This window comes from Salvelinus fontinalis, chromosome 5, assembly GCF_029448725.1.
Source record: "Salvelinus fontinalis isolate EN_2023a chromosome 5, ASM2944872v1, whole genome shotgun sequence".
Taxonomy (NCBI): domain Eukaryota; kingdom Metazoa; phylum Chordata; class Actinopteri; order Salmoniformes; family Salmonidae; genus Salvelinus; species Salvelinus fontinalis.
Window position 1 is genome coordinate 22,881,692 of NC_074669.1, and position 27,042 is coordinate 22,908,733.

Consider the following 27,042-nt stretch of genomic DNA (forward strand, 5'->3'; position numbering starts at 1 on the left):
TAGGCTCTGTATGCTGTGCGTGTGTGATTAGTTGTTTGATAAGATGCATGATAACTAACAAATACACACACGGCCATTTTTAATTCCACAAAATTATGCTAATTAAACTATAGACCGATAAGCATGACAGGGAAATGTGTTTCCTTCAATGAATAAAAAGCATTATTTTGCAATGGGATTGTTTTTCTCCCAGTCATTTTGACGTCAAGTTTTCTTATTGGCTGTTCAATTTTGTTATCGGCCAAAAGCTGGCAATTGCCGGCTAATGGAAACTCCCTCGCTCTTTGTCTCTCTCGCCCTCTTTGTCTCTGTGTTAAAGGGAAGCTTGGAGGCTTATACCAGTTACTCATCATAAACACAGAAGGAGAGATTGCTGGGGGGAGGTAGACTGAGAAGGAGAGCAAGAGGGAGTCGGAGAGAGGCTATTCTTGCTGTGGTAGCAGCAAACTACTGTTCAATCATTTAAAGGATAGCTCTAGCTTCTGGCATTTAACCCATTGTTCTACTTACCCAGAGTCTGAACTCGTGTATATTGGCATTGCTACTGTACCTATGGACTTCCAGTCATTGTGCTAATGCTAGTTAGCATTGGCTTGTGAAACGACATTTATACTGCACACAAAGACATAAAAATGGTATCCAGAAGTTCTGACCTTGTGTAAGTAGAACAAGGGACAGACTCTCACAGTATCTCTTTAATCATTAGTGGTGGAAAATGCACAACAAACCCTAGATCAGTGGGGTCAACATTGGCCTTGCTACCTTGTCACATGGTGCTTGTAGACCAGGATAACCTTTGACCTCTTGGTGATCTCTAGTCCCCGGACCACTCCTGACTCCAGTCATGACACCTGGCTTGTGATGAGGCAATATGCATATAACATTGTGATGGGATTTGGGACAGGGTAATTTTGCTGTAATTAACCCACATTTAGTATAGTTCTAGTTTCACTTGACATGACAGTTGAGTGTCTCACTAATAGGAACATTGAATTTCGACGCTCCTTGATGTCCTGCGTTGCTGTAGTGTAGACAGCATAAACTCCATATGACTCATAGAGTAAGAGTGAGATCTCAGGCAGTTTCCTATGAGCATGGTTCTAGTGACAGCTGTTCTGGCTATTGTTCCCCTGCCTTGTTACTCCACACATTAACTGACTCACTGACCCACCATGACAATCTGCACTGCTGCTGCCTGTACAACACTTCCTCTCCTCCCTCCCTTCCTACTTGTCTGTCGCTGAGCTCCGGCCCTCCAGTCTTAAGCAGGAGAAGCTGGGCCGAGGCCAGGCTGGCTGCTCCCCTGTGGCCCACAAATAAGGCCAGAGGCATTCACACAGAATACTCTCCAGTCCCCCCACACATGCACACACACACAGCACATGACCACACGTGCCAGCCTGCAGCCCCGGGACCTTGCCACACACCCTTTCACTTACCAGCCTAGCACAGGTTTTCCTCTCCATCTCCCTCTCTGTTTCCTGCTTCTCCTCTCTCCCTCTCTGTCCCTCCCTCTGCATCTACTTTCTTTGTATTTCCCCCTGTAGCCTGTATTAAGGATCAGTTTCTGGTCTGAGTGTTGGTGTTGGTCTAGCCTTAATGCTGGTTGTGTATGATGCTGCTGGGTCTGTCTTACTGGGGGAATGTGCCAGGTGAGGAGAGTGGGTGGGTGGGGCAGGCAGGCAGGCAGAACAGACTTTGTCCATAGTCTGAGGGATACAGGGAGGGAAGAGGGAGTGTGAGCACATGTGCTCCTAAATTGAAAAAATGTAGGAGCAAAATGAAAAATATTTTTAGTATTAAAGCGTCAATCCGCAGTAGAAACAACAACAAAGGCTCTCCCCGCCACTGTTTTGGTAAAAGGCTGAGGGATGGGGCTGGAGAATAGTACAGAGCTACTGACACAAAGCTATGGATGCAAGGACGAACTAGCCGTAATATCAAAATGATAGTTTTAACCATGTTTTGAAGCTATATTGTGTGTTTATATTTTGTTTGTTATAAGTGTATATATTTTGGCTTATTGTGTGGCGGGGGCAGGGGGTAAAATCACGCAAGGTCAGAGCTGCTGCCAAGATTAGGGACCAGCAGAATTTCACAAAAAGACTGGAGCCAGGCTAACAGCAAGCACGTGTGTGTGCATCAATGTCTGTGTGTCCTGTTGAGAACATACCTGTGTGTCTGAGTATTCTCAATGTGTTTGAGTGGGAGAGGGTTTGAGCTCTCCTCTCATCATCACTAGGGACTGAAACTTCACCGGCCCTCACATTTTTACCCAGCATTTGACTGGTGGTAGCTTAATGCTAGGGCTGGGCGGTAAGCAGTTTTTTAACCAGTATTGATGCATGGAACGGTTTGGATTTTTACTTCACCTTACATAACGTTATTTCAATGTTAGTTGTGTTAATTGTAATATTTATATTATATCTATGTACATCGTCAGTTTTTACCATCTTAACCTGTACTGCTCTGGCGTTCCGCCAGCGGAACTCCTCCCACATTCCACTGAAAAGGCAGAGCGCGAAATTCAAAATATATTTTTTTAGAAATATTTAACTTTCACACATTAACAAGTCCAATACAGCAAATGAAAGGTACACATCTTGTGAATCCAGCCAACATGTCCGATTTTTAAAATGTTTTACAGCGAAAACAGCACGTATATTTATGTTAGCTCACCACCAAATACAAAAAAGGACAGACATTTTTCACAGCACAGGTAGCATGCACAAAGCCAACCTAACTGAACCAAGAACCAACCAAACTAACCAACAAACAACTTCATCAGATGACAGTCTTATAACATGTTATTCAATAAATCTATGTTTTGTTTGAAAAATGTGCATATTTCAGGTATAAATCATAGTTTACATTGCAGCTACAATCAGAAATTGCACCGAAAGCAGACAGAATAATTACAGACACCAACGTCAAATACCTAAATACTCATCATAAAACATTTCTGAAAAATACATAGTGTACAGCAAATGAAAGACAGGCATCTTGTGATTCCAGCCAATATTTCCGATTTATTAAGTGTTTTACAGTGAAAACACAATATAGCGTTATATTAGCTTACCACAATAGCCAGAAACACAAGCCATTTCCCAGCAGCAAAAGTTAGCGATCGTAACAAACCAGCAAAAGATATATAATTTTTGACTAACCTTGATATGCTTCATCAGATGACAGTCCTATAACATCAGGTTATACATACACTTATGTTTTGTTTGAAAATGTGCATATTTAGAGCTGAAATCAGTGGTTATACATTGTGCTAACGTTGCTACTTTTTCCCACAACGTTCGGACACTTTTTCTGACACACATTCTGACCAAATAGCTATTCATAAACATAACTAAAAAATACATGTTGTATAGGAAATGATAGATACACTAGGTCTTAATGCAATCGCCGTGTTAGAATTCTAAAAATAACTTCATTACGACATAAGGCTTACGTTATGGCGAGAGAGTACCCAAAACCTGGGCGCAAAACTAATAGTACACAGTTGGACAGATATATGAAATAGCATCATAAAATGGGTCCTACTTTTGATGAGCTTCCATCAGAATGTTGTACAAGAGGTCCTTTGTCAAGAACAATCGTTGTTTGGATTTAGAACGTCCTTTTTCCCTCTTGAATTAGCAAGCGCACTAGCCAAGTGGCGCGAAGCTCTCCTTCCTGAACAAAGGCACACAACGCAACACGCCTAACGTCCCAAATAAATTTCATTAGTCTAATAAAACTATATTGAAAAAACACTTTACGATGATATTGTCACACGTATCAAATAAAATCAAAGCCGGAGATAGTAGTCGCCTATAACGAAAGCTTTTCAGAAGGCAATTCCAGGTCCAACCTCGCGCTTTCCAGAAAACAGGAAATGGGTGACATGTCATTCCAAGAGGATTTATTCCATCTCAGACCAAGATAAACACTCCATTTCTTCTCTCACTGCCTTTGACATCTAGGGGAAGGTGTATGACGTGCATGTATACTAATACGTATCATGCCCATTTATAGGCAGGACCTAGAACAGAGCCTCCATTTCAGACTTTCCACTTCCTGGTCAGGAAGTTTGTGCCAAATGAGTTCTGTTTTACTCACAGATATAATTCAAACGGTTTTAGAAACTAGAGTGTTTTCTATCCAATAGTAATAATAATATGCATATTGTACGAGCAAGAATTGAGTACGAGGCCGTTTAAATTGGGCACGATTTTCCCCCAAAGTGAAAACAGCGCCCTCTGTCCTCAACAGGTTTTAAGAGACTGCTGAGAACTGCTTATTTTCTAGCAAGACTTTCGCACATGTACTTTTTTTTTGCCATGAATAGTGCTTGTGAGGCAGTACTGGCTCTGAATGTGCTCATTGCGCCCAAGTACTTTTTTGCCATGAATCTTGCCTGTTAGGCAGTGATGGTGCCAAAAGCACTCTAGATATCGGCACAATGCCCCTTGTGGCGAAAGTAAGAACTGCAATTGAATCAATTGAAATACATGGTCATAGAGGAGAATAATTATTCTGATAAAGGAAAAGTGACTGACAGAGGCATACAAAGACCAAAGAATAACACATGAGTTATGGAAAGTTTTATAAAAATTCTAAATTATTTTTGATTGATTTAACAGTATAACAAACTTAAATTAGAGCAAAATCTCCATTTTAAAACCACTTGCTATGTAACCCACGGTTTTAGATGAACACCGTCATTAACATAAAATAACTGTCATAGAAAAAATAAGCTACTTGAAGATGGGACAGCTAGGCATTCATGCAGTTGAGTCAGTTTTTGCAGTAACATGGAGTCTTAACAAATTGATGAAACTTTGTTGCTCCTTGTTGTAACAAGAAACTAGCAAACACATCTTTGGTTGCCTAGGCAACGCACCCCACAACGCAGCAGCACACATGGTTCTAGAATGGATTTGGAACCTCGAACCCTGACAATTTGACTTGTGGGTACACTCGCAATGGCTGCCTGGTATTGTGATGCAATAGTTTCCATGATGTAGAATTTATTTAAATTATGTTAACTGTTGTGGCTCATGCAATGGAATGTATTTTTTGTAATGTCAGTTGAGTTGAATCAACAAATCACAGCATGTGAATGGCACACTTCCTGCTTTTACTCTAGGTTAAAGATTGAAGACAATGGAACAAGCTATGCTAGTTAGCAATTATGCCATCATTGACTTGAATAAGTACCCCGTTCTATTCATTCTATTTCTATGGAAGCACATAGACCTGGGAGCCCAAATGTGTTTCTAAGGCATTGCATCGACGCGTGCAAGACGCGTCGCTACAGTACCTGGTTCGAATCCAGGCTGTATCAAATCCGCCCGTGTGAGTCCCATAGGGCGGCACACAATTGGCCCAGCATCATCCCGGGTTTGGCTGTGGTAGAGCATCATTGTAAATAAGAATTTGTTCTTAACTGACTTGCCTAGTTAAATTAAAATAAATAAATACATAAACCTTCTGTTCAGGAGCAAGGAAGCGGAGAAAATGTGCATATATTCGAACAGTTAGTCTATTGTGGAGGTCGTGTGGTCATTTGGCTGGACAATTATCGTCATCCAAAAATCCATGACTGTCATAACCCTTAATTCAACTGCCCACCAGCCAGACACCGTTGTTTGGGTTAGCTGTGTTTCTGTAGCGCTCATGTGATTGCAGAGTTTGCAAAACAAATGGCCACTGGATTGACACAAATAATCATGATGTTCTGCCAGGTAGGCATAGGCTGCTTTGTAGTTAACATTTAATTTGCCTCTTCAGAAAGTTGAAGGAAAACACCACTGAAGCATTTTGTTCATGTCTTATCTTGGGAGAAATGTATGCATTTTCTAATAAGTTCAATACCTTTTAGTTGATTTCCTACTAAGTTCAATAATTGAATTCCATTTTAATGACTGGATTCCTTGATTCCATCCACGTTATAGGGCCCTACACACATTGTCACACAGCGGGTTAGGGACACAAGCAAGGTGTGTTTGTCCCACTCAGCACAGGGGGGTGAGGTGTGTGTGTGTGTGACTTGTTCTGCAGAACGGTGTCTGAGCACACGTTGTCCACAGTGAAACCCTCTTCACACAATCACTTAACAGCAAGAGGGCGCAGACGGACACGGTCACCCTGTTTCTAGCTCCTAGACAACTTTGCAGTTTTTGTGGGGGGGGGGGGGGGGTTGTGTTATTTCTTACATAATTTGCTCAGAACGTTTCTTGTATTATTACCTACAACCGGAAATACATTTTGGATATTAGATCAGCGGTCACTCACCAGAAATGTGACTTCCCTGACCTGGATCCTTCGTTTGATCTATTCCGGGGGCTGCGCTAAAACGCAGACGTTGGAAAAGAGGTCAGACTCCAGCAGCGTGCATACCATCCACCACTTCAGATTATATTACTTGTTAAATTCAGTCCCTAGACAATGAAGTAGACAAGCTCAGGGTGAGTATCTCCTTCAAGAGAGACATCAGGGACTGTAACATACTCCCTTTTTACAGAATCATGGCTATCTCCGGACATATTGTACCCGTCCATTCATCCAGTGGGGTTCTCCATCCATCTCACGGAAAGGAAGAAACAACTCTGTGAAAAAGGCAGCAGAGTTTATGATTAACAACTCCTCGTGTGTTTGTGGTAACGTACAGAAACTCAAGTCCTTTTATTCTCCCGATCTGGAATACCTCACCATCAAATGGCGACCGCATTACCACCTGAGAGACTGTTCTTCCGTCATCGTCACTGCCGTGTACAGTGCACTCAAAGTATTCAGATCCCTTGACTTTTTCCACATTTTGTTACGTTAAGTTGTTGGCATCAATCTTAACACAATACCCAATAATGACAAAGCAAAGAGGTTTTTGCGAATGTATGAAAAAATAAAACTGACATTTTACATAAGTATTCAGACGCTTTTACTTAGTACTTTGTTGAAGCACTTTTGGCAGTGATTGCAGCATTGAGTCTTCTTGGGTATGACACAACAAGCTTGGCACACCTGTATTTGGGGAGTTCTCCCATTCTTCTCTGCAGATCCTCTCAAGCTCTGACAGGTTGGATGGGGAGCGTTGCTGCACAGCTATTTTCTGTTGTCTCCAGAGAAGTTCGATCAGGTTCAGGTATTATGGATCCCCATTTAGCTGCTGCCAAAGCAGCTCTTCCTGGGGTCTTCTTGGGGTCCAGCTAAATTTAAGGCAGTTTATACAATTTTAAAAACATTACAATACATTCACAGATCCACAACACACTGTGTGCCCTCAGGCCCCTACTCCACCACTACCACATATCTACAGTACTAAATCCATGTGTATGTATTGTGTGTCTGTGCCAATGTTTGTTGCTTCACACTCCCCGCTGTTCCATAAGGTGTTTTTTAAAAATCTGTTTTTAAATCTAATTTTACTGCTTGCGTCAGTTACTTGATGTGGAATAGAGTTCCATGTAGTCATGGCTCTATGTAGTACTGTGTGCCTCCCATAGTCTTTTCTGGACTTGGGGACTGTGAAGAGTCTTCTTGTGGCATGTCTTGTGGGGTATGCATGGGTGTCCAAGCTGTGTGCCAGTAGTTTAGACATACAGCTCAGTGCATTCAACATGTCTATCTCTCATAAATAAAAGTAGTGATGAAGTCAATCTCTCCTTCACTTTCAACCAGAAGAGATTGACATGCATATTATTAATATTAGCCATCTGTGTACATCCAAGGGCCAGCTGTGCTGCCCTGTTGTGAGCCATTTGCAATTTTCCGAAATCCTTTTTTGTGGCACCTGACCACACAACTGAACAGTGGTCCAGATGCGGCAAAACTAGTGCCTGTAGTACCTGCCTTGTTGATAGTGTTAAGAATGCAGAGCATCTTCTCCCCATCTTAGCTACTAATGCACCAATATGTTTTAACCATGACAGTTTACAATCTAGGGTTACACCAAGCAGTTTAGTCTGGGCTCTGGCTGGGCCACTCAAGGATATTCAGAGACTTGTCCCAAAGCCACTCTTGCATTGTCTTGGCTGTGTGCTTAGGGTCGTTGTCCTGTTGGAAGGTGAACTTTGCCCCAGTCTGAGGTCCTAAGCACTCTGGAACAGGTTTTCATCAAGGATCTCTCTGTACTTTGCTCTGTTCATCTTTTCCCTCGATCCTAGTCTCCCAGTCCCTGCCGCTGAAAAACATCCTCCCAGCATGACGCTCCCACAACCGTGCTTCATCGTGACGCTTGGCATTCAGGCCAAAGAGTTCAATCTTGGTTTCATCAGACCAGAGAATCTTGTTGCTCATAGTCTGAGAGTCTTTAACCTCTAACGCCTACCAAACCCGGATCCGGGAGCCCCCCCATCACAAAAGCTGACTAGCATAGCCTAGCCTAAAGCCACAGGGATATCATATAATAAAATGTTCATGAAATCACAAGTCCAAGACACCAAATGAAAGATACAGATCTTGTGAATAAAGCCATCATTTCTGATTTTTAAAATGTTTTACAGGGAAGACAAAATATGTAAATCTATTAGCTAACCACGTTAGCAAAAGACAACCTTTTTTTTTACTCCACCATTTTCTTACTGCATCAGTAGCTATCACAAATTCGTCCAAATAAAGATATAAATAGCCACTAACCAAGAAACAACCTCATCAGATGACAGTCTGATAACATATTTATTGTATAGCATATGTTTTGTTAGAAAAATTTGCATATTTCAGGTATAAATCATAGTTTACCATTGCAGCCACCATCACAAATCGACTAGAATAACTACAGAGAGCAATGTGTATTACCTAATTACTCATCATAAAACATTTCTTAAAAATACACAGCGTACAGCAATTGAAAGACAAAGATCTTGTGAATCCAGACAATATTTCAGATGTTCTAAGTGTTTTACAGCGAAAACACAATATAACGTTATATTAGCTTAGCACAGTAGCAAACCAAACAACAGCATTGATTCCAGCCAAACATAGCGATAATGTATTCACCACCAAAATAATAATTTTTTCACTAACCTTCTCAGAATTCTTCAGATGACAGTCCTGTAACATCATATTACACAATGCATATAGAGTTTGTTCGAAAATGTCCATATTTAGCGGCACAAATAGTGCTTATACAATGAGAAAAGTTGCCAAGCTCCTCAGAAAATTTTGGGCGCCATCTTGGAGAGTCACTTAGTCTAATCAATAAATAATCATAAACTTGACTAAAAAATACAGGGTGGACAGCATATGAAAGACAAATTAGTTCTTAATGCAATCGCTGAATTACATTTTTAAAAGTAACCTTACTGCGCAATACTGGGTGCAATACAGGGTGCGATAGCGCAATGCTACATGGAAAATAATGTCGGCTTATGCATTTTACTTTTTCAACAGAACAACGAATTATCAGCATAAATAGTACTTACTATTAGCTGAACTCCCATCAGAATCTTGGGAAAGGTGTCCGTTGGCCAAAAGAATCGTTGCTGGGTTGGAGAATGTTTCCTTCAACGTTTTCCTTCGACTGCAATTAGCAGTACACAATGGCATTCGAGAGAGACATCCAACTCAATACAACGTCAGAAAATGAAATGCCCGAAAATCGCAACATACTGACATAAACTGAAATAAATCGGTTTAAAATAACAAGATTATTTTATGTCTTTAAAGCCTATATCGAATAAAAACAGAGCCGGATATTTCTAGTTTCTAAAACCAGAGCTTCTAAAAAGACATTCCAAGACCCTTTTTGCGTCAGCGCGAAGGACCAAAAGGCTGGACACCTCGATTCCAACTAATTTATCAACTTTCTGAACTGCGTAGAAACTCCATTTCAACTCTCCCTATTCGCTAACAACCAGGGGAAGGCGTATGCAGTGCATCTCAACCAATAGAAGACAGTCAGGGTTATCTACAGATCTGGGAACAGCGTGGAGATTTCACCATTTTCAAATCCTCATAGGAGAATTGCTCTAAGTCGAGTTCTGTTTCACCTACAGACATAATTCAAACGGTTTTAGAAACTAGAGGGTGTTTTCTATCCAATAGTAATAATAATATGCATATTGTACGAGCAAGAATTGAGTACGAGGCAGTTTAATTTGGAGACGAATTTGTGCTATGTCGAAATGGCACTCCCCTAGTGGCAAGAAGTTTTAAGGTTTCTTTTTCTGAGGAGTGGCTTACATCTGGCCACTCTACCATGAAGGCCTGATTTGGTGGTGTGCTGCAGAGATGGTTGTCCTTTTGTAATGTTATCCCATCTCCACAGAGGAACTCTAGAGCCCTGTCAAAGTGACCATCGGTTTCTTGGTCACCTCCCTGACAAGGCTCTTCTCCTCCCATTGATCAGTTTGGCTAGGCGGCCAGCTCTAGGAAGAGTCTTGGTGGTTTTGATGGAGGCCTCTGTGTCCTTGGACTTTCAATGACGCAGACATTTTCTTTGGTACCCTTCGCCAGATCTGTGCCTCCACACAATCCTGTCTCGGAGCTCTACAGACAATTCTTTCGACCTCATTGCTTGGTTTTTGCTCTGACATGCACTGTCAACTGCGGAACCTTATATAAACGTGTGTGCCTTTCCAAATGATGTCCCATCAATTGACGTTACCTCAGGTGGACTCCAAGTTGTAGAAACGTGTCAAGGTTGATCAATGGAAACAGGATGCACCTAAGCTCAACTTTGAGTCTCAAAGCAAAGGGTCTGAATACTTATTGAAATAAGGCATTTCTGTAAATTTTTTATAGCTGTGCAAACATTTTAAACCTAGTCTTCACTTTGTCATTATGGGGTATTTTGTGTGTAGATTGCTGAGGATTTTTTAAAATTAATTTTAGAATAAGGCTGTAACGGGAAAAAAATGTGGATAAAGTCAAGGCTTCTGAATACTTTCCAGAGGCACTGTATATTATGACACCTCTATGGAAAGATGACTGTCACTTACACCGTGTTTTGCGCTACGACCCCCACAAGCATCGCAGGACTCGTCTGAAGTTGGTACTGCAGATATGCCAACGTCCGATCAGTTTTTGCTACACATTAATTTAACACCTCTATGGAAAGGTGAGTCTCACATAGACTCACATACATGTTGGTTGTTTGCTCTAGGACGAACACAAGACTCATCTGAAGATACCCCGATACAAGTTGAAAACATTTATGGTAGTATACATTTAAGTAGTTTAGCCTCTAAAATAAGGGGTTAAATAGGTGTTAAAAAAAATCATGAATGGCTTTCTTATTTCTCAGATACTGTGTAGGACAGATATTTCCCCAAAACGATCTGTTCCATGTGGTGAACGTTATTCAGTACGTTTCTATTCGCTGATGGCATTAACCTCTCTGGGATATGTGGGACTAGCGTCCCACCGGCCAACATCCAGTGAAAATGCAGAGCGCCAAATTCAAATAAATTACTATAAAAATGTTACTTTCATGAAATCACACATGCAATACACCAAATGAAAGCTACACTTGTTGTGAATCCAGCCAACATGTCAGATTACAAAAAGGCTTTACGGCGAAAGCAAACAATGCTATTATCTGAGGACAGCACCCCAGTAAACAAACACAGACAATCCTATTTCAACCCTCCAGGCGCGACACAAAACGCAGAAATAAAGATATAATTCATGCCTTACCTTTGAGCTTCTTCTGTTGTCACTCCAATATGTCCCATAAACATCACAAATGGTCCTTTTTGTTTGATTAATTCCGTTGACATATCCAAAATGTCCATTTATTTGGCGTGTTTGATCAAGAACAACACCGGTTCCAACTTATGCAAAGTGATATCTCATAAGTGATATCTCATAAATATCTCATAAGTTACCTGTAAGCTTTGTCCAAACATTTCAAACTACTTTTGTAATACAACTTTAGTTTTTTTTTTTTACGTAAATAATACAATTTAAGACGGGATGATCTGTGTTCAATACCGGAGGAAAACAAAGTGTAGCTAGCTTTCAGGTCACGTGCCTCTAACAAAGAGTACACTTCCCTCAAGCCTCATTCTGAACAGTGCTACTTCTTCATTTCTCAAAGGAAAAGCCTCAACCAATTTCTAAAGACTGACATCCAGTGGAAGTGATAGGAACTGCAAGAAGGTCCCTTAGAAATCTGGATTCCCAATGAAAGCCCATTGAAAAGAGTTACCTAAAAAAAAAGAATCTGAATGGTTTGTCCTCGGGGTTTCGCCTGCCAAATAAGTTCTGTTATACTCACAGACATGATTCAAACAGTTTTAGAAACTTCAGAGTGTTTTCTATCCAATTCTACTAATACTATGCATATCTTGGCTTCTGGGCCTGAGTAGCTGGCAGTTTACTTTGGACACTCTTTTCATCCGGACATGAAAATACTGCCACCTATCCCAGAGAAGTTGAGGCCAAATTCAATGATAGCTTACGCGGTCTTAAAATGTAATAGATAATAACGATCCTTGGTATGACCATCTTAAAACAATTCCTCATGTTTGCTTAGTGATGTTGAGAGCAAAAACCTGAAAATGGAGAAAGCTAAACTTAATCGGGCAAAAGAAATTAACTGATTTTATAGGGCCCTATGCGTATCGACCTGGTTGCAGTGACATGCATGCAGCCATATGTTGTGTGTGTGTGTGTGTGTGTGTGTGTGTGTGTGTGTGTGTGTGTGTATATATATGATTACACATTGTAACTATGCAATAGACTAGAAACATGATTTAAGAAAAGGCTGAATTGTAATTCAAACAGTGGGGAGAACAAGTATTTGATACACTGACGATTTTGCAGGTTTTCCTACTTACAAAGCATGTAGAAGTCTGTAATTTTTATCATAGGTACACTTCAACTGTGAGAGACTAAATCTAAAACAAAAATCCAGAAAATCACATTGTACTCATTACCTGTATAAAAGACACCTGCCAACACACTCAATCAAACAGATTGACCCAGCGTCGTCCGGGTTAGGGGAGGGTTTGGCCGGCAGGGAGGTCTACAATTTTAGCCCTCATGCCCTTACACGGCTCTCTGGTCTTGGCCATTGTGGAGAGGTTGGAGTCTGTTTGATTGAGTGTGTGTACAGGGGTCTTTGATACAGGTAACAAGTTCAAACGGGTGCAGTTAATACAGGTAATGAGTGGAGAACAGGAGGGCTTCTTAAAGAAAAACTAACAGGTCTGTGAGAGCCGGAATTCTTACTGGTTGGTAGGTGATCAAATACTTATGTCATGCAATAAAATGCAAATGATTACTTAAATATCATACAATGTGATTTTCTGGATTTTTGTTTTAGATTCTGTCTCTCACAGTTGAAGTGTACCTATGATAAAAATTACAGTAATTAAAAATTACAAAAATTACATGCTTTGTAAGTAGGAAAACCTGCAAAATCGGCATTGTATCCAATACTTGTTCTCCCCACTGTATGAATTACAATTCAGCCTTTTCTTAAATCATGTTTCTAGTCTATTGCATAGTTACAATGTGTAATCATTGATGTCCCAGGAGCAGGAGTGGTAAACACTGTTGACCTCTATAGTTGTAATACATACATGCAGACACAGCATCATTCAAATAATGGAGTTTGATACACCTGGTATTGGATTTGACTGAATAATAAATAAATAAATGTTTGTCTCTACATTAATAACTAACATATTCCTTTCAATTGTACATTTTTTGATTGATTCGTTATGACGTTATAACTACTTACATTTGCTTCCCCTGTGATGTTTTGTCAGCCATCTTTGCTGAAGAAAGTCACCAGGGACGGGTGGCTCACGTCAAAATAGTCATTGGAACTGCTCAATATGATTGGTTTTATAAAAACCTTGAGACCCAAATGCATAATGAGTGTTTAACTCCCCCTTGTGGTGGTCTGGAGTAGAGGTCGACCGATTAATCGGAATGGCCGATTTAATTGGGGCCGAAGTTTTCATAACAATCGGAAATCGGTAATTTTGGACGCAGATTTTGCAGATTAAAAAAATATATATATTTGAGTTTATTTTTTAAATATTTTTAATATATTTTTTACACCTTTTATTTAACTAGGCAAGTTAGTTAAGAACATTTCTTATTTTCAATGACGGCGGGTGGGTTAACTGCCTTGTTCAAGGGGCAGAACGACAGATTTTTACCTTGTCAGCTCAGGGATTCAATCTAGCAACCTTTCGGTTCCAGACACAATGCTCTAACCAGTAGGCTACCTGCCGCCTGCAATATTATGAGGTTATTACAGTGTAGTAAGAATTACTTTAGTTTAAGCTTACCTTTTGACTGAAAGATGCAGCATTGTTCATTTTTACTTCACTTATTGTGGTGAGTTCTTTTCAGAGGGAACATATCTAATTCTCCGCGAATCAATCAAATAGATAACAGGGATCTCCCCACAGATTGTAAGAGAGGTGCTGTGCCACCTTGTGGACAGGCTGCACCACTATGAAAATACTAAAAAAAAATTAAGACACCCGGTAATCGAATAATTTTTTGACATTAAATTGTCTCTTGTAGCTCATTTGGGAGAGCATGGGTCTTGCAAGGCCAGGTTTGTGTTTCATTCCCACGGGGGACCAGTATGAAAATGTATGCACTCACTTCTGTAAGTCACTCTAGATAAGAACGTCTGCTAAATGACTAAAATGTAGAATGTAAAAACAGACTTGGTCAGAAACAGATGAACTATAATTGTAGATAGGCCTAACTGTAATTGTAGCTGACTGATTCTCAAGACCCAGCTAAACAAATGTATAATAATATTCTACACAAACTAAGGCTATAGGCTACGTAAAATAACCTAGTAGCCCTACCCTGTAGCAAACAAAATAATTTCCATAGGCTGTAGATCGTACCTGTTGAACTTTGATTTGTTTCTGCTGAAGTGGGCTCTCAGAAAGCACTTCCCCTGCTACATGCCCCCGCATGAGCCTTAATCCGTCTCTCCTCTCCTGTACCTCTACTCATCCTTTCAGGAACTCTGGTTCATCTCCAGCTTGCTAAGATAAGAGGCAGGTGATCAGCTGATCCACACATTCCCAAATACACAGTGGCGTTATCCCTCACTGTCTGTCAACAGGTGACGATGTGATGTCACTAGACAGACAACCAGGCACCCGGGAGGGAGGGGGAGTGATCCTCAGAGCATTGAGCTTCTGTGTTGTATATGTGCACTCACCTGTCTGTCTGTGGATCTACTTATCAGGAGCTGGGTTTGTGATTGGGGCCTGTTTGGGACGTGTATGCGATGTCAGGGTTTTTACTCAACAGGGTGCATTCTCTCTCCATTCCCTGAGCGAGGGTCTGTCTTTTGGTGAGGGGCTGGGGAGGTGTTTTTTCCAACTAGGTATGGACTGTTAGGTCCTCATCAAGTCTACGGGAATGTTGTGGCTTTCGGTATGAGCACTTTTACAGCCATTCACACCATATGGCCTGGGCAGTGAACTTAATGACATCTGCTCTGGGGTCAAGGTAGAAACTCTTGGCAGCTGTTGGTCTCAACCACAGATCTGGGTTCAGATTGTAACCTGACACAGCAGGAGGATGTTAGGCTAGTAACCGAAAGGTTGCTGATTTTAATACCCAAGCCGACAAGATGTGCCCTTGAGCAAGGTATTTAACCTTCATTTGCTCCAGGGGCGCCGTAATATTATGGCTGACCCTGTTTTTTTTTTTTACTTAATTCATCCTTAACCAGGATCTCTGTTGGACAGGCAGGCAACTGTAGACTTGTGTGGGTGTGGAGAGCCTTCTGGTGGCTGCTGTTTGTCAGGTGCCTCAGGAATGTGGTGAAGCGATGGAAAATTGAAGGTTGAGTTCAGTAGTCGGCTTGAAACTGATAGGCCTACTACGTACTGAACACAGCCATTTAGAGAGAACTGTTTGAAACGTAGAAAACGTGTGTTCTGTCTGTGTGAAATGGGAGTTGTCCTGTAGGTATGTTTAGGTTACTCCAGCCAAACATTCTCTCCCCTGATTTACTGCATTGACTGAGCTCATCATTGGAACCAACTTTCACATCTTCTCATGCTTTTAAATTAAATGTTGCGCAAAAGATTGGATAGGTTCTCTGCTACTTCTATTGTTTTTAAATTGTTTTATTTGTTAGGACGAAACACTGTGCAGGCCTTTTTTATTGACCTGTATAAGGCCTTCCACACTGTCACTAATTACAGATTCAGAGATTTTCAACAATTGGCCTGAAGCAGGCTGTGCATCACTGGTTTGTCAATTATTTAAAGAACACAATGTGTATTTACTGATTGTGTTAAATATTTTTTTCTGAACATAAAAAAAGGTTTCCCACAAGGGAGGGGTGAGGAGGGGGGGTCCTGTGGTATTATTTATTACGATAGTCTTTTGAAGAGGTTGGGTTTCAGTTGTTTTTTGGAAGATGGCTTCAGGAGTGACGCTGGTTCTACCATTGGGGTGCCAGGATAGAGAAGAGTTTTGACTGGGCTGAGCGGGAGCTGCCCTGCTGTAAATGCGGGAGGGCCACGAGTGTTATGTATGATATTGACCCCACGGCTGACCAGAATCTTTTGGAGCTTGTCTTCCTTTATTGCACTGCAGAGGGCCTTTGTTGAACTGAAGTTATTGCCTAATGCAGGTTAAACCAGGTACATGTTTTTTTCCAGGTCATGTAAAAATGTATCATGATTTCTGCATACATACTTCGGATGGTGCCACCATAGATTTTTTTCTCCCACGTATACATTTCTGGGCATTTCTTTCCACATACATGTTGATGAGTTAAGAAGTAAAAAATGTAAATTAGCAAATTTTATAGGAATGACATTGGGGGCTCCCGAGTGGCGCAGCGGTCTAAGGCAATGTATCTCACTGCTAGAGGCGTCACTACAGCCCCTGGTTCGATCCCAGACTGTATAACAACCGGCCATGATTGGGAGTCCCATAGGGCGGCGTGCAATTGGCCCAGCGTCGTTAGGGTGTGGCCGTGGTAGGCCGTCATTTGTAAATAAGAATTTGTTCTTAACCGACTTGCCTAGTTAAATTAATACATTTCAAATGGAAGAAAATGAATAATTCTGTTGACATTCATTCTGATTTTTAGACTATAGCAATATCAATTATGACTGCTGCTGCTTCTGTATTGAAGGCCCTGGACGCTGAATATCATAGTGTTTAGCGCTTCATTACGTTCGATAGGTTCAGCACTACTCTGTATGAGAAGGTATGCTGGCCTGATTTGAGGTCTCCCAAATCTATGCGTTGTGCTCTTTTTGTCGATTTTAAAAGCGCTCTTGTGTAAACTACCACCGTTCCTCACTTTTCTGGTAACCTACAGAAATAGAAGCATCAGACATGATCTCAGGAATGGTTAACTCTAGAGGTCCCTTCAATCTCAACATATGTAGGTAAATCTACCTTTAGCTAATGTGCACCTTGCTTCTGGAATGTCTACAGAGTTCACTGAAGTTGAATGAATTGGTGCCAACTCACCTGGTTAAATAAAGGAAAATAAACAAATGCATAGTGTATACGATTACATAATAATATTATACATGTAGCTTTGTGTATGGTGAATTTGTGTGTGGGTGTTCATGGATTTATTCTGTGCTCATCATATGAATCTAACATGCGCTCTCTCTCCTCTCCCCTCAAGATTGCAGTGTGAGGAGGACACAGACAGATAAACACATCCACTCTCTGAGCCGTAAAGAAGAGGCAGCCATACCTCAGCTCTCAAGCACAATGCCCATCTGACACACAGCTAGTAAGTACAAGGTGTGTCTGTGTGTTGTAAACTACAGTAGAAGCTCTAATCAGGCTTAGCCCCAGGCAGAATCTGAGCCACGTTAACTTTGTGTTGCTGTGGCAGACAAACGACTGCTCTGTTCTACTCTGGTTGTACGGTAGCCACTTAGACAGGGAGATAATGACAGGCCAACACACAGTTGGAGACAGAGGGAGGAACTGGTGGCTAGACTGACATAAGGACAGCTATACCAGTGGAATGTCTGTGTGGTAAGTCTGTGGAAGGCAGCCCTTTTGTTACTGTGCTTCGGCTTGGAGTCCAGCAAGCCACACAAAGGCCAGTGCTGTCTGTCTGGCACACAGGGTCTCTCTATGCTGTATGTCAGTGATCTGAACAGCTCCTTATTCCTCATTAGGTTCACTGTCGTGTGTGTGTGTGTGGAGGATTTAATAAGAGAAGGGAAGGACACTAGGAATGTTATCAGACAGCTGGCGATTATTTAACATGTCACTATGACACATTTGTTTCAGTACTGTAAGTGGGTCGTTCCACCAATTCATTGCCTTTTGAGAAGTGTAAGTTGTTTAAAAAAAAAAGAAAAAAAAAAGGAAGTTTGATTTTAACATTTTCTCTTAACGTTCAAAATCAAGTTTTTCCATCTCGTGGTTAAATAAAAAGTAACAGGGTTGACTGTACCAGGGTTGACTGTACCAGGGTTGACTGTACCAGGGTTGACTGTACCAGGGTTGACTGTACCAGGGTTGACTGTACCAGGGTTGACTACCAGGGTTGACTGTACCAGGGTTGACTGTACCAGGGTTGACTGTACCAGGGTTGACTGTAACAGGGTTGACTGTAACAGGGTTGACGATTTCATCTTAAATCTGCCATAAATCCCCTTGTAACAGGGAGTGGCAATTGAATGCAAACTTCACAATTTTTTTTAATGTCTAATATAATTGAAATAAAATGGAGTCCTTCATCACAGTAAAAAACAGAAAATGAGAACAAGTAATTAAAGAGTAAAAACTGCTTGTTTGAATCCCCTGTATGTTGTGAATAGAAGATTGTAATGGGCTGGTGATAAGATATTATCACTAATCTCACAGAGAGATGAGACGGGCATAAGAAAATGAGTTTTTATCAGTCAGGGAAATCAAAGTGCTAAAAACATGCCGGCTCACTATTTTAAAAAGATTGAGAAAAAGGTATTGGATGAAAAATACCAGAGTTTTGGCACCTGTGCGTCCCATTAACGCTACCTACAATTTATTTTATAAATCGGTATTTGGAGTCTAATATCGTCCAATAATATTTACGCAATATGCAACTATTGATTAAAATGTTTTTTTTTAGAACCCCATCGCTAATATCTATTGGAAACGGGGTAGACGTGCTATGCTCGACCCGCTCAGTTTTTCACCACCTACAGATTCTTATTTATATTTCTAATAAGATTTATTAAATTCGAAATGTAGTCTATTAAAGGGCACTTCATTTAATATAACAGACTTTTAAAACGTAATTTTAATGCACAATTCCTACTTAAAATATCAAAGGGATGCAAAATGCGCTATTTTCGCGGAACGACCCAGGTGTATGTATGCAGCCATACAGTTATGGACTATAGGGAAACGGCTGTAGTTTGTTGATTGGCAGCATTAAGCCTATAAGTGTGTAGTACAAGCTGTTCCAAGATAGATAGGGCTCATACTAACTTCTCCCAATCCACTCTACTTCAGATCTCTGGCTAATGCCTACCCTAAGCTCTTTCAGCTGTCTCCTACCTACTTCAGAGACAGAATCTCTTCTCACTCGCTCTCACGCGCTCTCATTTACTTACATACATACATCGGAAAGTATTCAGACCCCTTGACTTTTTCCACATTTTTTTTACTTTACTGCCTTATTCAAAACAAAACAAAACTGCAACCTACACACTACCCAAAGTTGAAAAAGTAAAACAAAAAATCTATTATAAAAAAACACATAAAAAAACACATTTACATAAGTATTCAGACCCTTTGCTATGAGACTCTAAATTGATCTCAGGTGCATCCTGTTTCCATTGATCATCCTTGATGTTTCTACAACTTGGAGTCCACCTGTGGTAAATTCAATTGATTTGGAAAGGCACACGCCTGTCTATATAAGGTCCCACAGTTGACAGTGCATGTCAGAGCAAAAACCAAGCCGTGAGTTTGGAGGAATTGTCCGTAGAGCTCTGAGACATGTTTGTGTCGAACCACAGATCTGGGGAAGGAGACCACATTTTGTTAGCAGCATTGAAGGTCCCCAAGAGCACAGTGGCTTCCATCATTCTTAAATGGAAGAAGTTTGGAACCACCAAGACTCTCTTCATAGAGCTGGCCTCCCAGCCAAACTGAGCAATCTGGGGAGAAGTGACGAAGAACCCGATGGTCACTCTGACAGAGCTCCAGAGTTTCTCTGTGGAGATGGGAGAACCTTACAGAAGGACAACCATCTCTGCAGCACTACACCAATCAGGCCTTTATGGTAGAGTGGACAGACAGAAGCTGCTCCTCAGTAAAAGGCACATGACAGCCCGCTTGGAGTTTGCCAAAAGGCACCTAAAGACTCTGACCATGAGATGTAACCAAGACTCAACTCTTTGGCCTGAATGCCAAGTGTCACATCTGGAAGGAAACTGGCACCATCCCTACGGTGAAGCATGGTGGTGGCAGAGTCATGCTGTGGGGATGTTTTTCAGTGGCAGAGACTGGGAGACTAGGCCGGATCGAGGGAGAGAGATCCTTGATGAAAGCCTGCTCCAGAGCACTCAGGACCTCAGACTGGGATGAAGGTTCACCTTCCAACAGGAGAACAACCCTAAGCACACAGCCAAGACAACCCAGGAGTGGTTTCGGGACAAGTCTCTGAATGTCCTTGAGTGGCCCAGCCAGTGCCCTGACTTGAACCCGATCGAACATCTCTGGAGAGACCTGAAAATAGCTGTGCAGCAACATTCCCCATCCAACCTGATAGAGCTTGAGAGGATCTGCAGAGAGGAATGGGAGAAACTCCCCAAATACAGGTGTGCCAAGCTTGTAACGTCATACCCAAGAAGACTCGAGGCTAATTGCTGCCAAAGGTGCTTCAACAAACTACTGAGTAAAGGGTCTGTATGCTTATGTGAATGTGATGTTTCAGTTTTGAATTTTGTATACCATTTTTATAAAAACCCTTTTGAATTGAATCATTTTAGAAAATGTCACAATGTGGAATACTTTCTGAATGCACTGCGTGAGCGTGTGTGTGTGTGTGTGTGTGTGTGTGTGTGTGTGTGTGCAATTGTGTGTATACACACACACACACACAATCAAGTTTGGACACGCCAACTCATTCAAGAGTTTTTCTTCATTTTGACTATTTTCTACATTGTAGAATAATAGTGAAGACATCAAAACTATGAGATAACACATGGAATCATGTCGTAACCAAAAAAGTGTTAAAAACATTTAAATATATTTGAGATTCTTCAAAGTAGCCACCCTTTGCCTTAATGACAGCTTTGCTCTCTCTTGGCATTCTCTCAACCAGCTTCACCTGGAAAGCTTTTCCAACAGTCTTGAAGGAGTTCCCACATATGTTTTTCCTTCACTCTGCAGTCCAACTCATCCCAAACCATTTCAATTTGTTTGAGGTCAGGTGATTTTGGAGGACAGGTCATCTGATGCAGCACTCCATCTCTCTCCTTGGTCAAATAGCCCTTTACACAGCCTGGAGGTGTTTTGTGTCAGTGTCCTGTTGAAAAACTAATGAAAGTCCAACTAAGCGCAAACCAGATTGGATGGTGTATCTCTGCAGAATGTGGTGGTAGCCATGCTGGTTAAGTGTGCCTGGAATTCTAAGTAAATCATGGACAGTGTCACCAGCAAAGCACCATCACACCACCTCCTTCATGTTGGGAACCACACATGCGGAAATCATTCGTTCACCTACTCAGCGTCTCACAAAGACACGGCGGTTGGAAACAAAAATCTACAAATGTGACTCATCTGAGCAAAGGACAGATTTCCACCGCTCTAATGTCTGTTGCTCGTGTTTCTTGGCCCATGCAAGTCTCTTCTTATTGGTGTCCTTTAGTGGTTTCTTTGCAGCATTTCGTCCATGAAGGCCTGATTCACGCAGTCTCCTCTGAACAGTTGATGTTGATGTCTTAAATTAACTCTGAAGCATTTATTTGTGCTACAATTAGAGGCTCTTATCCTCTGCAGCAGAGGTAACTCTGGATCTTCCTTTCTTGTGTTTCATCATAGCGCTTGATGGTTTTTGCGACTGCACTTGAAGAAACGTTCCTAAAATGTTCCGCATTGACTGACCTTCATGTCTTAAAGTAATGATGGGCTGTCTTTTCTCTTTGCTTATTTGATCTGTTCTTGCCATAATATGGACTTGGTCTTTTACCAAATAGAGCTATCTTCTGTATACCACCCCTACCTTGTCACAACATAACTGATAGGCTGAAACGCATTAAGAAGGAAAGAAATTCCACAAATTAACTTTTAACAAGACACATCTGTTAATTGAAATGCATTCCAAGTGACTACCTCACTAAGCTGGTTGAGAGAATGCCAAGAGTGTGCAAAGCTGTCAAAGCAAATGGTTACTTTTAAGAATGTCAAATATAAATTATTTTCATTTGTTTAGGTTTTTTTGGGGGGGTACTACATGATTCCATGTGTTAGTTCATATTTGATGTCTTCACTATTATTCTACAATGTAGAAAATACTAAAAATGGAATGAGTAGGTGTGACAACTTTTGACTGGTATTGTATATACAGTGCTGCTTGATAGTATGTGAACCCTACAGGGCTGGTCCTTTTTCTGATTTAAAATCAACATTCAAAATCCTTATCTAAATTAGTAATAGAGACATTCCAAGTAAATGACAGAAACAAAATATGATATTTTCATTGTTTATTTAACAAAAGTGGTTTAACACACACATATTTGATATGTGCAAAATGATCAGTCACTTGGGGAACCTCCATTAGCAGCAATAACTTGGGAGTAAACGTCTCCTATAGCCAGTAATCGGTTTCTGACATCTGTTTTTGAGGGATTTTTGCCCACTCCTCCTTACAGAACTCAGCCAATTGAGTGAGGTTTGAGTGGTGTTTGGTATGAACTGCCCACTTCAGGTCCTGCCATAGCATCTATTGGATTTAGGCCAGGACTTTGACTTGGTCAATCCAAAACACACATCTTCTTTCTCCTGAGCCATTCTTTGGTAGATTTGCTGGTTTTCTTTGGGTCATTGGTTGTGGTTGTCATTGTGGTTGTCATTGTTGCCAAAGCAATGTATATGAAGTATGACCAAAAGGAACAATATTTTTGGGCAACAATGTTAATAATTATCATCATTCTTTAGGTTTCATGTGATAAATACCTCCTGATTGAAGCATATTTGGAGTAGTGGAGTAAAGTGTTGCTCATCCTCTACCTCACCTGTGCCACAATGTCTCTCCTCTCTTGCACTCTGTCTCTCCGCTCTCCTCTCGCTGTCTGTCTGTCTCGCTCGCATGCATGCGTGGCGCACACTCGCTTTCATACTTGAGGATTACACTGCCAACTGAGCTGGTTAAACTACAGCTTAGTGAGCATCTGTGTGTGTATGTCTGCATGTGTACTTGGCACCTGTATGTGGGGCTAGAGCACTGCTAAATTCCCACATCGGAAGTGAATCTCCTACCACTTTCATCCACAAGGGAGCACTGTTGATCCAGGGTTTTGTGAGCATTGGTCTGATAAATGAAATATGGGTTTACGTTTTTTCTCTCTCGTGTGTGTGTCCAGAGTGCACACACTGAGGATGAGTAGTGCTGTCCTGCACTGACAGACAAATGGTGTGGGAATGATGGACCTCCCCAATGGCCAATCAAGCGTCACCACCGCTGCTGCCACTGCCTCGGAGGTGAGACACGCCCCTTTTCCCCCCTTCTCCCATTCTGATGATTTCATTAATGTGTGTCTGTGCAGGGCTAGAACAAACACTGACATAGAGCGCTATGGGTGTCAATCACCCCCCCATTTCTTTGAGCTTTATGTTTCCCAAGTTCCCTGCCCTAACATGTGTGTGTCCAGAAGAGCAGCAGCTCAGAGTCTCTCAGTGAGAAGGGTTCTGAGCTGAAGAAGAGTTTTGATGCTGTCGTCTTCGATGTCCTGAAGGTTACCCCTGAGGAGTATGCAGTAAGTACCCACCCTGCTGTGTGTGTGTGTAAGGAATAGAGCGTATGTGACATTGAGACACTAGAGAGGGGAATGATGCATCTTGGAAAGTCTTTTAGAAAGAGAGGATGAAGTGGGTGAGCGATCCAGGAGGATACACAGGCACAAATTTCCTCCGATATTCTCAATAGAACGAGGCCATTCTAAAAGCTACAACTCCCAGCCCCTGTTAGATAGATCACCATGGTCCTCCCTAATATCCTAGGCAGTCAGTTTCCATGATGTCAGACAACATAAACCATCTGCCTGCGTAGACTAGACCATTACTCTGTGTAGAGTATAATGAACAGCTGTGATTTACATGCTTTTCCCTGAAAGCCAAAGGTCCGTATATTATATATAGAAGATTTAGGTCCAACTTCCAACTTGGAAGTTTTTCATCCAAGCAGTATGGTTAGAGCATTACTGTAGCGCAGTTGTAATTTGTAACGTGATTACCCACAGGGCACATACATCAGTTCAACGTCTAGATTTTGTTGAGTTGTCAACTACTGTGAATTCAATGTGATATCAACCAACCTTTTCACCCAGTCATTGTATTTAGTTTAAATGTTGGTTTATTAATTTGTGCAAAGCCAATCAGTTTTCCATGTCCTCACATTGAATTGTTTGATTGAAATGACATAGGAACCATGTTGATTCAACCAATTTTTGCCCAGTGGCTTGTGAAGCAACTCTTTAATGCTGACAGTCTCTCTAAGAAGGTTTCATACTCTAGGTTCTAGGTATAATTCTAGTTTGAGCCCTTCTCACTCTCCCCTGCCTTGTCATACCCAGCTAGACAGACAGAGGGTGGTCTCTACCTTTTCTCTCCCCCTCCAGATTGAATTTCTCCTGGTTATTCTGGGACTGTTGAATAATGTTTTGGAAGCACTGCTTGCAATGATGAAGCACTGCCTGCTTCAGTCCAAATCTGTTTCCCTAATTACTGCTCTGATGCCTCTCTCTCTCCCCTTCTCTCTCTCTCTCTCCCCTTCTCTCTCTCTCTCTCTCCCCCCCTTCTCTCTCTCTCTCTCTCTCCCCCCCTTCTCTCTCTCTCTCTCTCTCCCCCCCTTCTCTCTCTCTCTCTCTCTCTCTCCCCCCCTTCTCTCTCTCTCTCTCTCTCTCTCCCCCCCTTCTCTCTCTCTCTCTCTCTCCCCCCCTTCTCTCTCTCTTTCTCTCTCTCCCCCCTTCTCTCTCTCTTTCTCTCTCCCCCCCCTTCTCTCTCTCTCTCCCCCCCTTCTCTCTCTCTCTCTCTCTCCCCCCTTCTCTCTCTCTCTCTCTCTCCCCCCTTCTCTCTCTCTTTCTCTCTCCCCCCCTTCTCTCTCTCTCTCCCCCCCTTCTCTCTCTCTCTCCCCCCCTTCTCTCTCTCTCTCCCCCCCTTCTCTCTCTCTCTCTCTCTCTCTCCCCCCGTTCTCTCTCTCTCTCTCTCTCTCTCCCCCCCTTCTCTCTCTCTCTCTCTCTCCCCCCGGTCTCTCTCTCTCTCTCTCTCCCCCCCTTCTCTCTCTCTCTCTCTGTCTCCCCCCTTCTCTCTCTCTCTCTCTCTCTCTCTCTCACTCTCTCTCCCCCCCCTTCTCTCTCTCTCTCTCTCTCTCTCTCTCTCCAGGGTCAGATCACTCTCATGGATGCTCCGGTGTTCAAAGCCATTCAGCCTGAGGTGAGGTACAGGACTGTCTGTCCCCCTGCTTCTCTTCTTACACACCATGATCACTACACACACATTCTCACACCCTATAAATGGTCTACGTGAAAGCCAGTGTAAGCATGTGTATCTGTGCGCTGGCTCTCTGTAACCTTGTAAAGCGAGCTGACAGCTCAGGGATAACCTGTGTTTAGGGTTGGCTACAGTAGACCACTTAAAACAGCGTCCGTCCGTCCGTCCATATCACACCACCACCATGTGGAATCACTCTGGCTTCTGATTGGTTATCAGTGTAGGGTAGGCCTATTTGTTCCACCTATGCTCAAACTAGATTTATGGCTCTTGTTGCAGTTTAAGTAAGAAATTGAAATAAGAAAGTAAGTAATATAGTTGAGGATAGGATAATGATTTAGATGCACTATTGTAAAGTGGCTGTTCCACTGGATGTCATAAGGTGAACGCACCAATTTGTAAGTCGCTCTGGATAAGAGCGTCTGCTAAATGACTTAAATGTAAATGTAATAATGGTTAAGGTTAGTGGTTAAAATGGATGTTGTTGCTAGCCTGTAGAGTGGGACAGTTCTGCCTGCCTGAGCCCGCCAATGATTCAAACTCCAATTTAAAGGACGTTTTACTGTTGTCTCTGTTGGTGCCTTTCCACAGCTCTGCTACCAAGGGATTTATGGAGACTTACATGCCCATGTGTTCTGTTCTGACAGACTGACTAGGCATTTGATGATCTCTCCTCACATTGAACCCAATGTAGCATTCTGGACGCTTCACTTTTATGACTGATGGAGATTGAAGAAAATGAGAATATGAGAAAAATAGCAAGGATGGCGGGAGAGCAGAAGGGACATTAAATAAGGTGAAATATTGGGTGCAGGGACGAGGGGGTTAGTAGAGGTGAGTGAGCTGGAGTGAGGGGGAAGCGGTACCGATGCACCAAGTTTGGAACCAACAGGATCTTAAACAGCTTCAGCCCCTCAAGCTATACTACTAATAAATAGTTATTTCAATATTTAACCAATAGCTACCTGGAATATCTGCATTGACCCTTTTTGTCTCTAAGCTTTCCACACCTGGATTGTGCAACACTTGCACATTATTCTTTAAAAAATCTTCAAGCTCTATCAAATTGGTTGTTGATCTTTGCTAGACAACAATTTTCAGGTCTTATCATAGATTTTCAAGTAGATTTTAGGTCAAAACTGTAACCCGGCCACTCAGGAACATTCCCTGTCTTCTTGGTTAGCAACTCCAGTGTAGATTTGGCCTTTTGTTTAAGGTTATTGTTCAGCTTAAAGGTGAATTCATCTCCCAGTGTCTGGTGGAAAGCAGACCAAACAGGGGTTTCCTGTAGGGTTTTGCCTGTACTTAGCTCCATTATGTTTACTTTTTTATCCTGAAAAACTCTAGTCCTTAATGATTACAGGCATACCCTTAACATGATGCAGCCACCACTATTCTGGAAAATATGGAGAT

The 27,042-nt window shown here is 41.8% G+C and overlaps 1 protein-coding gene across 7 annotated transcripts in view; it reads left to right on the top strand.

The window, feature by feature from the left end:
- The window catches only part of LOC129855328 (ras-specific guanine nucleotide-releasing factor RalGPS2-like), a 147,666-nt gene that overhangs the window by 29,226 nt on the left and 91,398 nt on the right, over positions 1-27,042 (top strand). For 5 of the 7 annotated variants that reach the window (XM_055922864.1, XM_055922865.1, XM_055922862.1 and 2 more), the window contains 4 exons: positions 17,591-17,701; positions 23,505-23,622; positions 23,793-23,897; positions 25,522-25,572. In XM_055922864.1, the coding sequence (XP_055778839.1) occupies positions 23,563-23,622; positions 23,793-23,897; positions 25,522-25,572 (216 nt within the window). In that variant the 5' untranslated portion in view covers positions 17,591-17,701; positions 23,505-23,562. Of the gene's footprint in view, positions 1-17,590; positions 17,713-23,504; positions 23,623-23,792; positions 23,898-25,521; positions 25,573-27,042 lie in introns of all 7 variants that reach the window. The other 2 variants (XM_055922867.1, XM_055922868.1) reach the window with 2 other exon arrangements.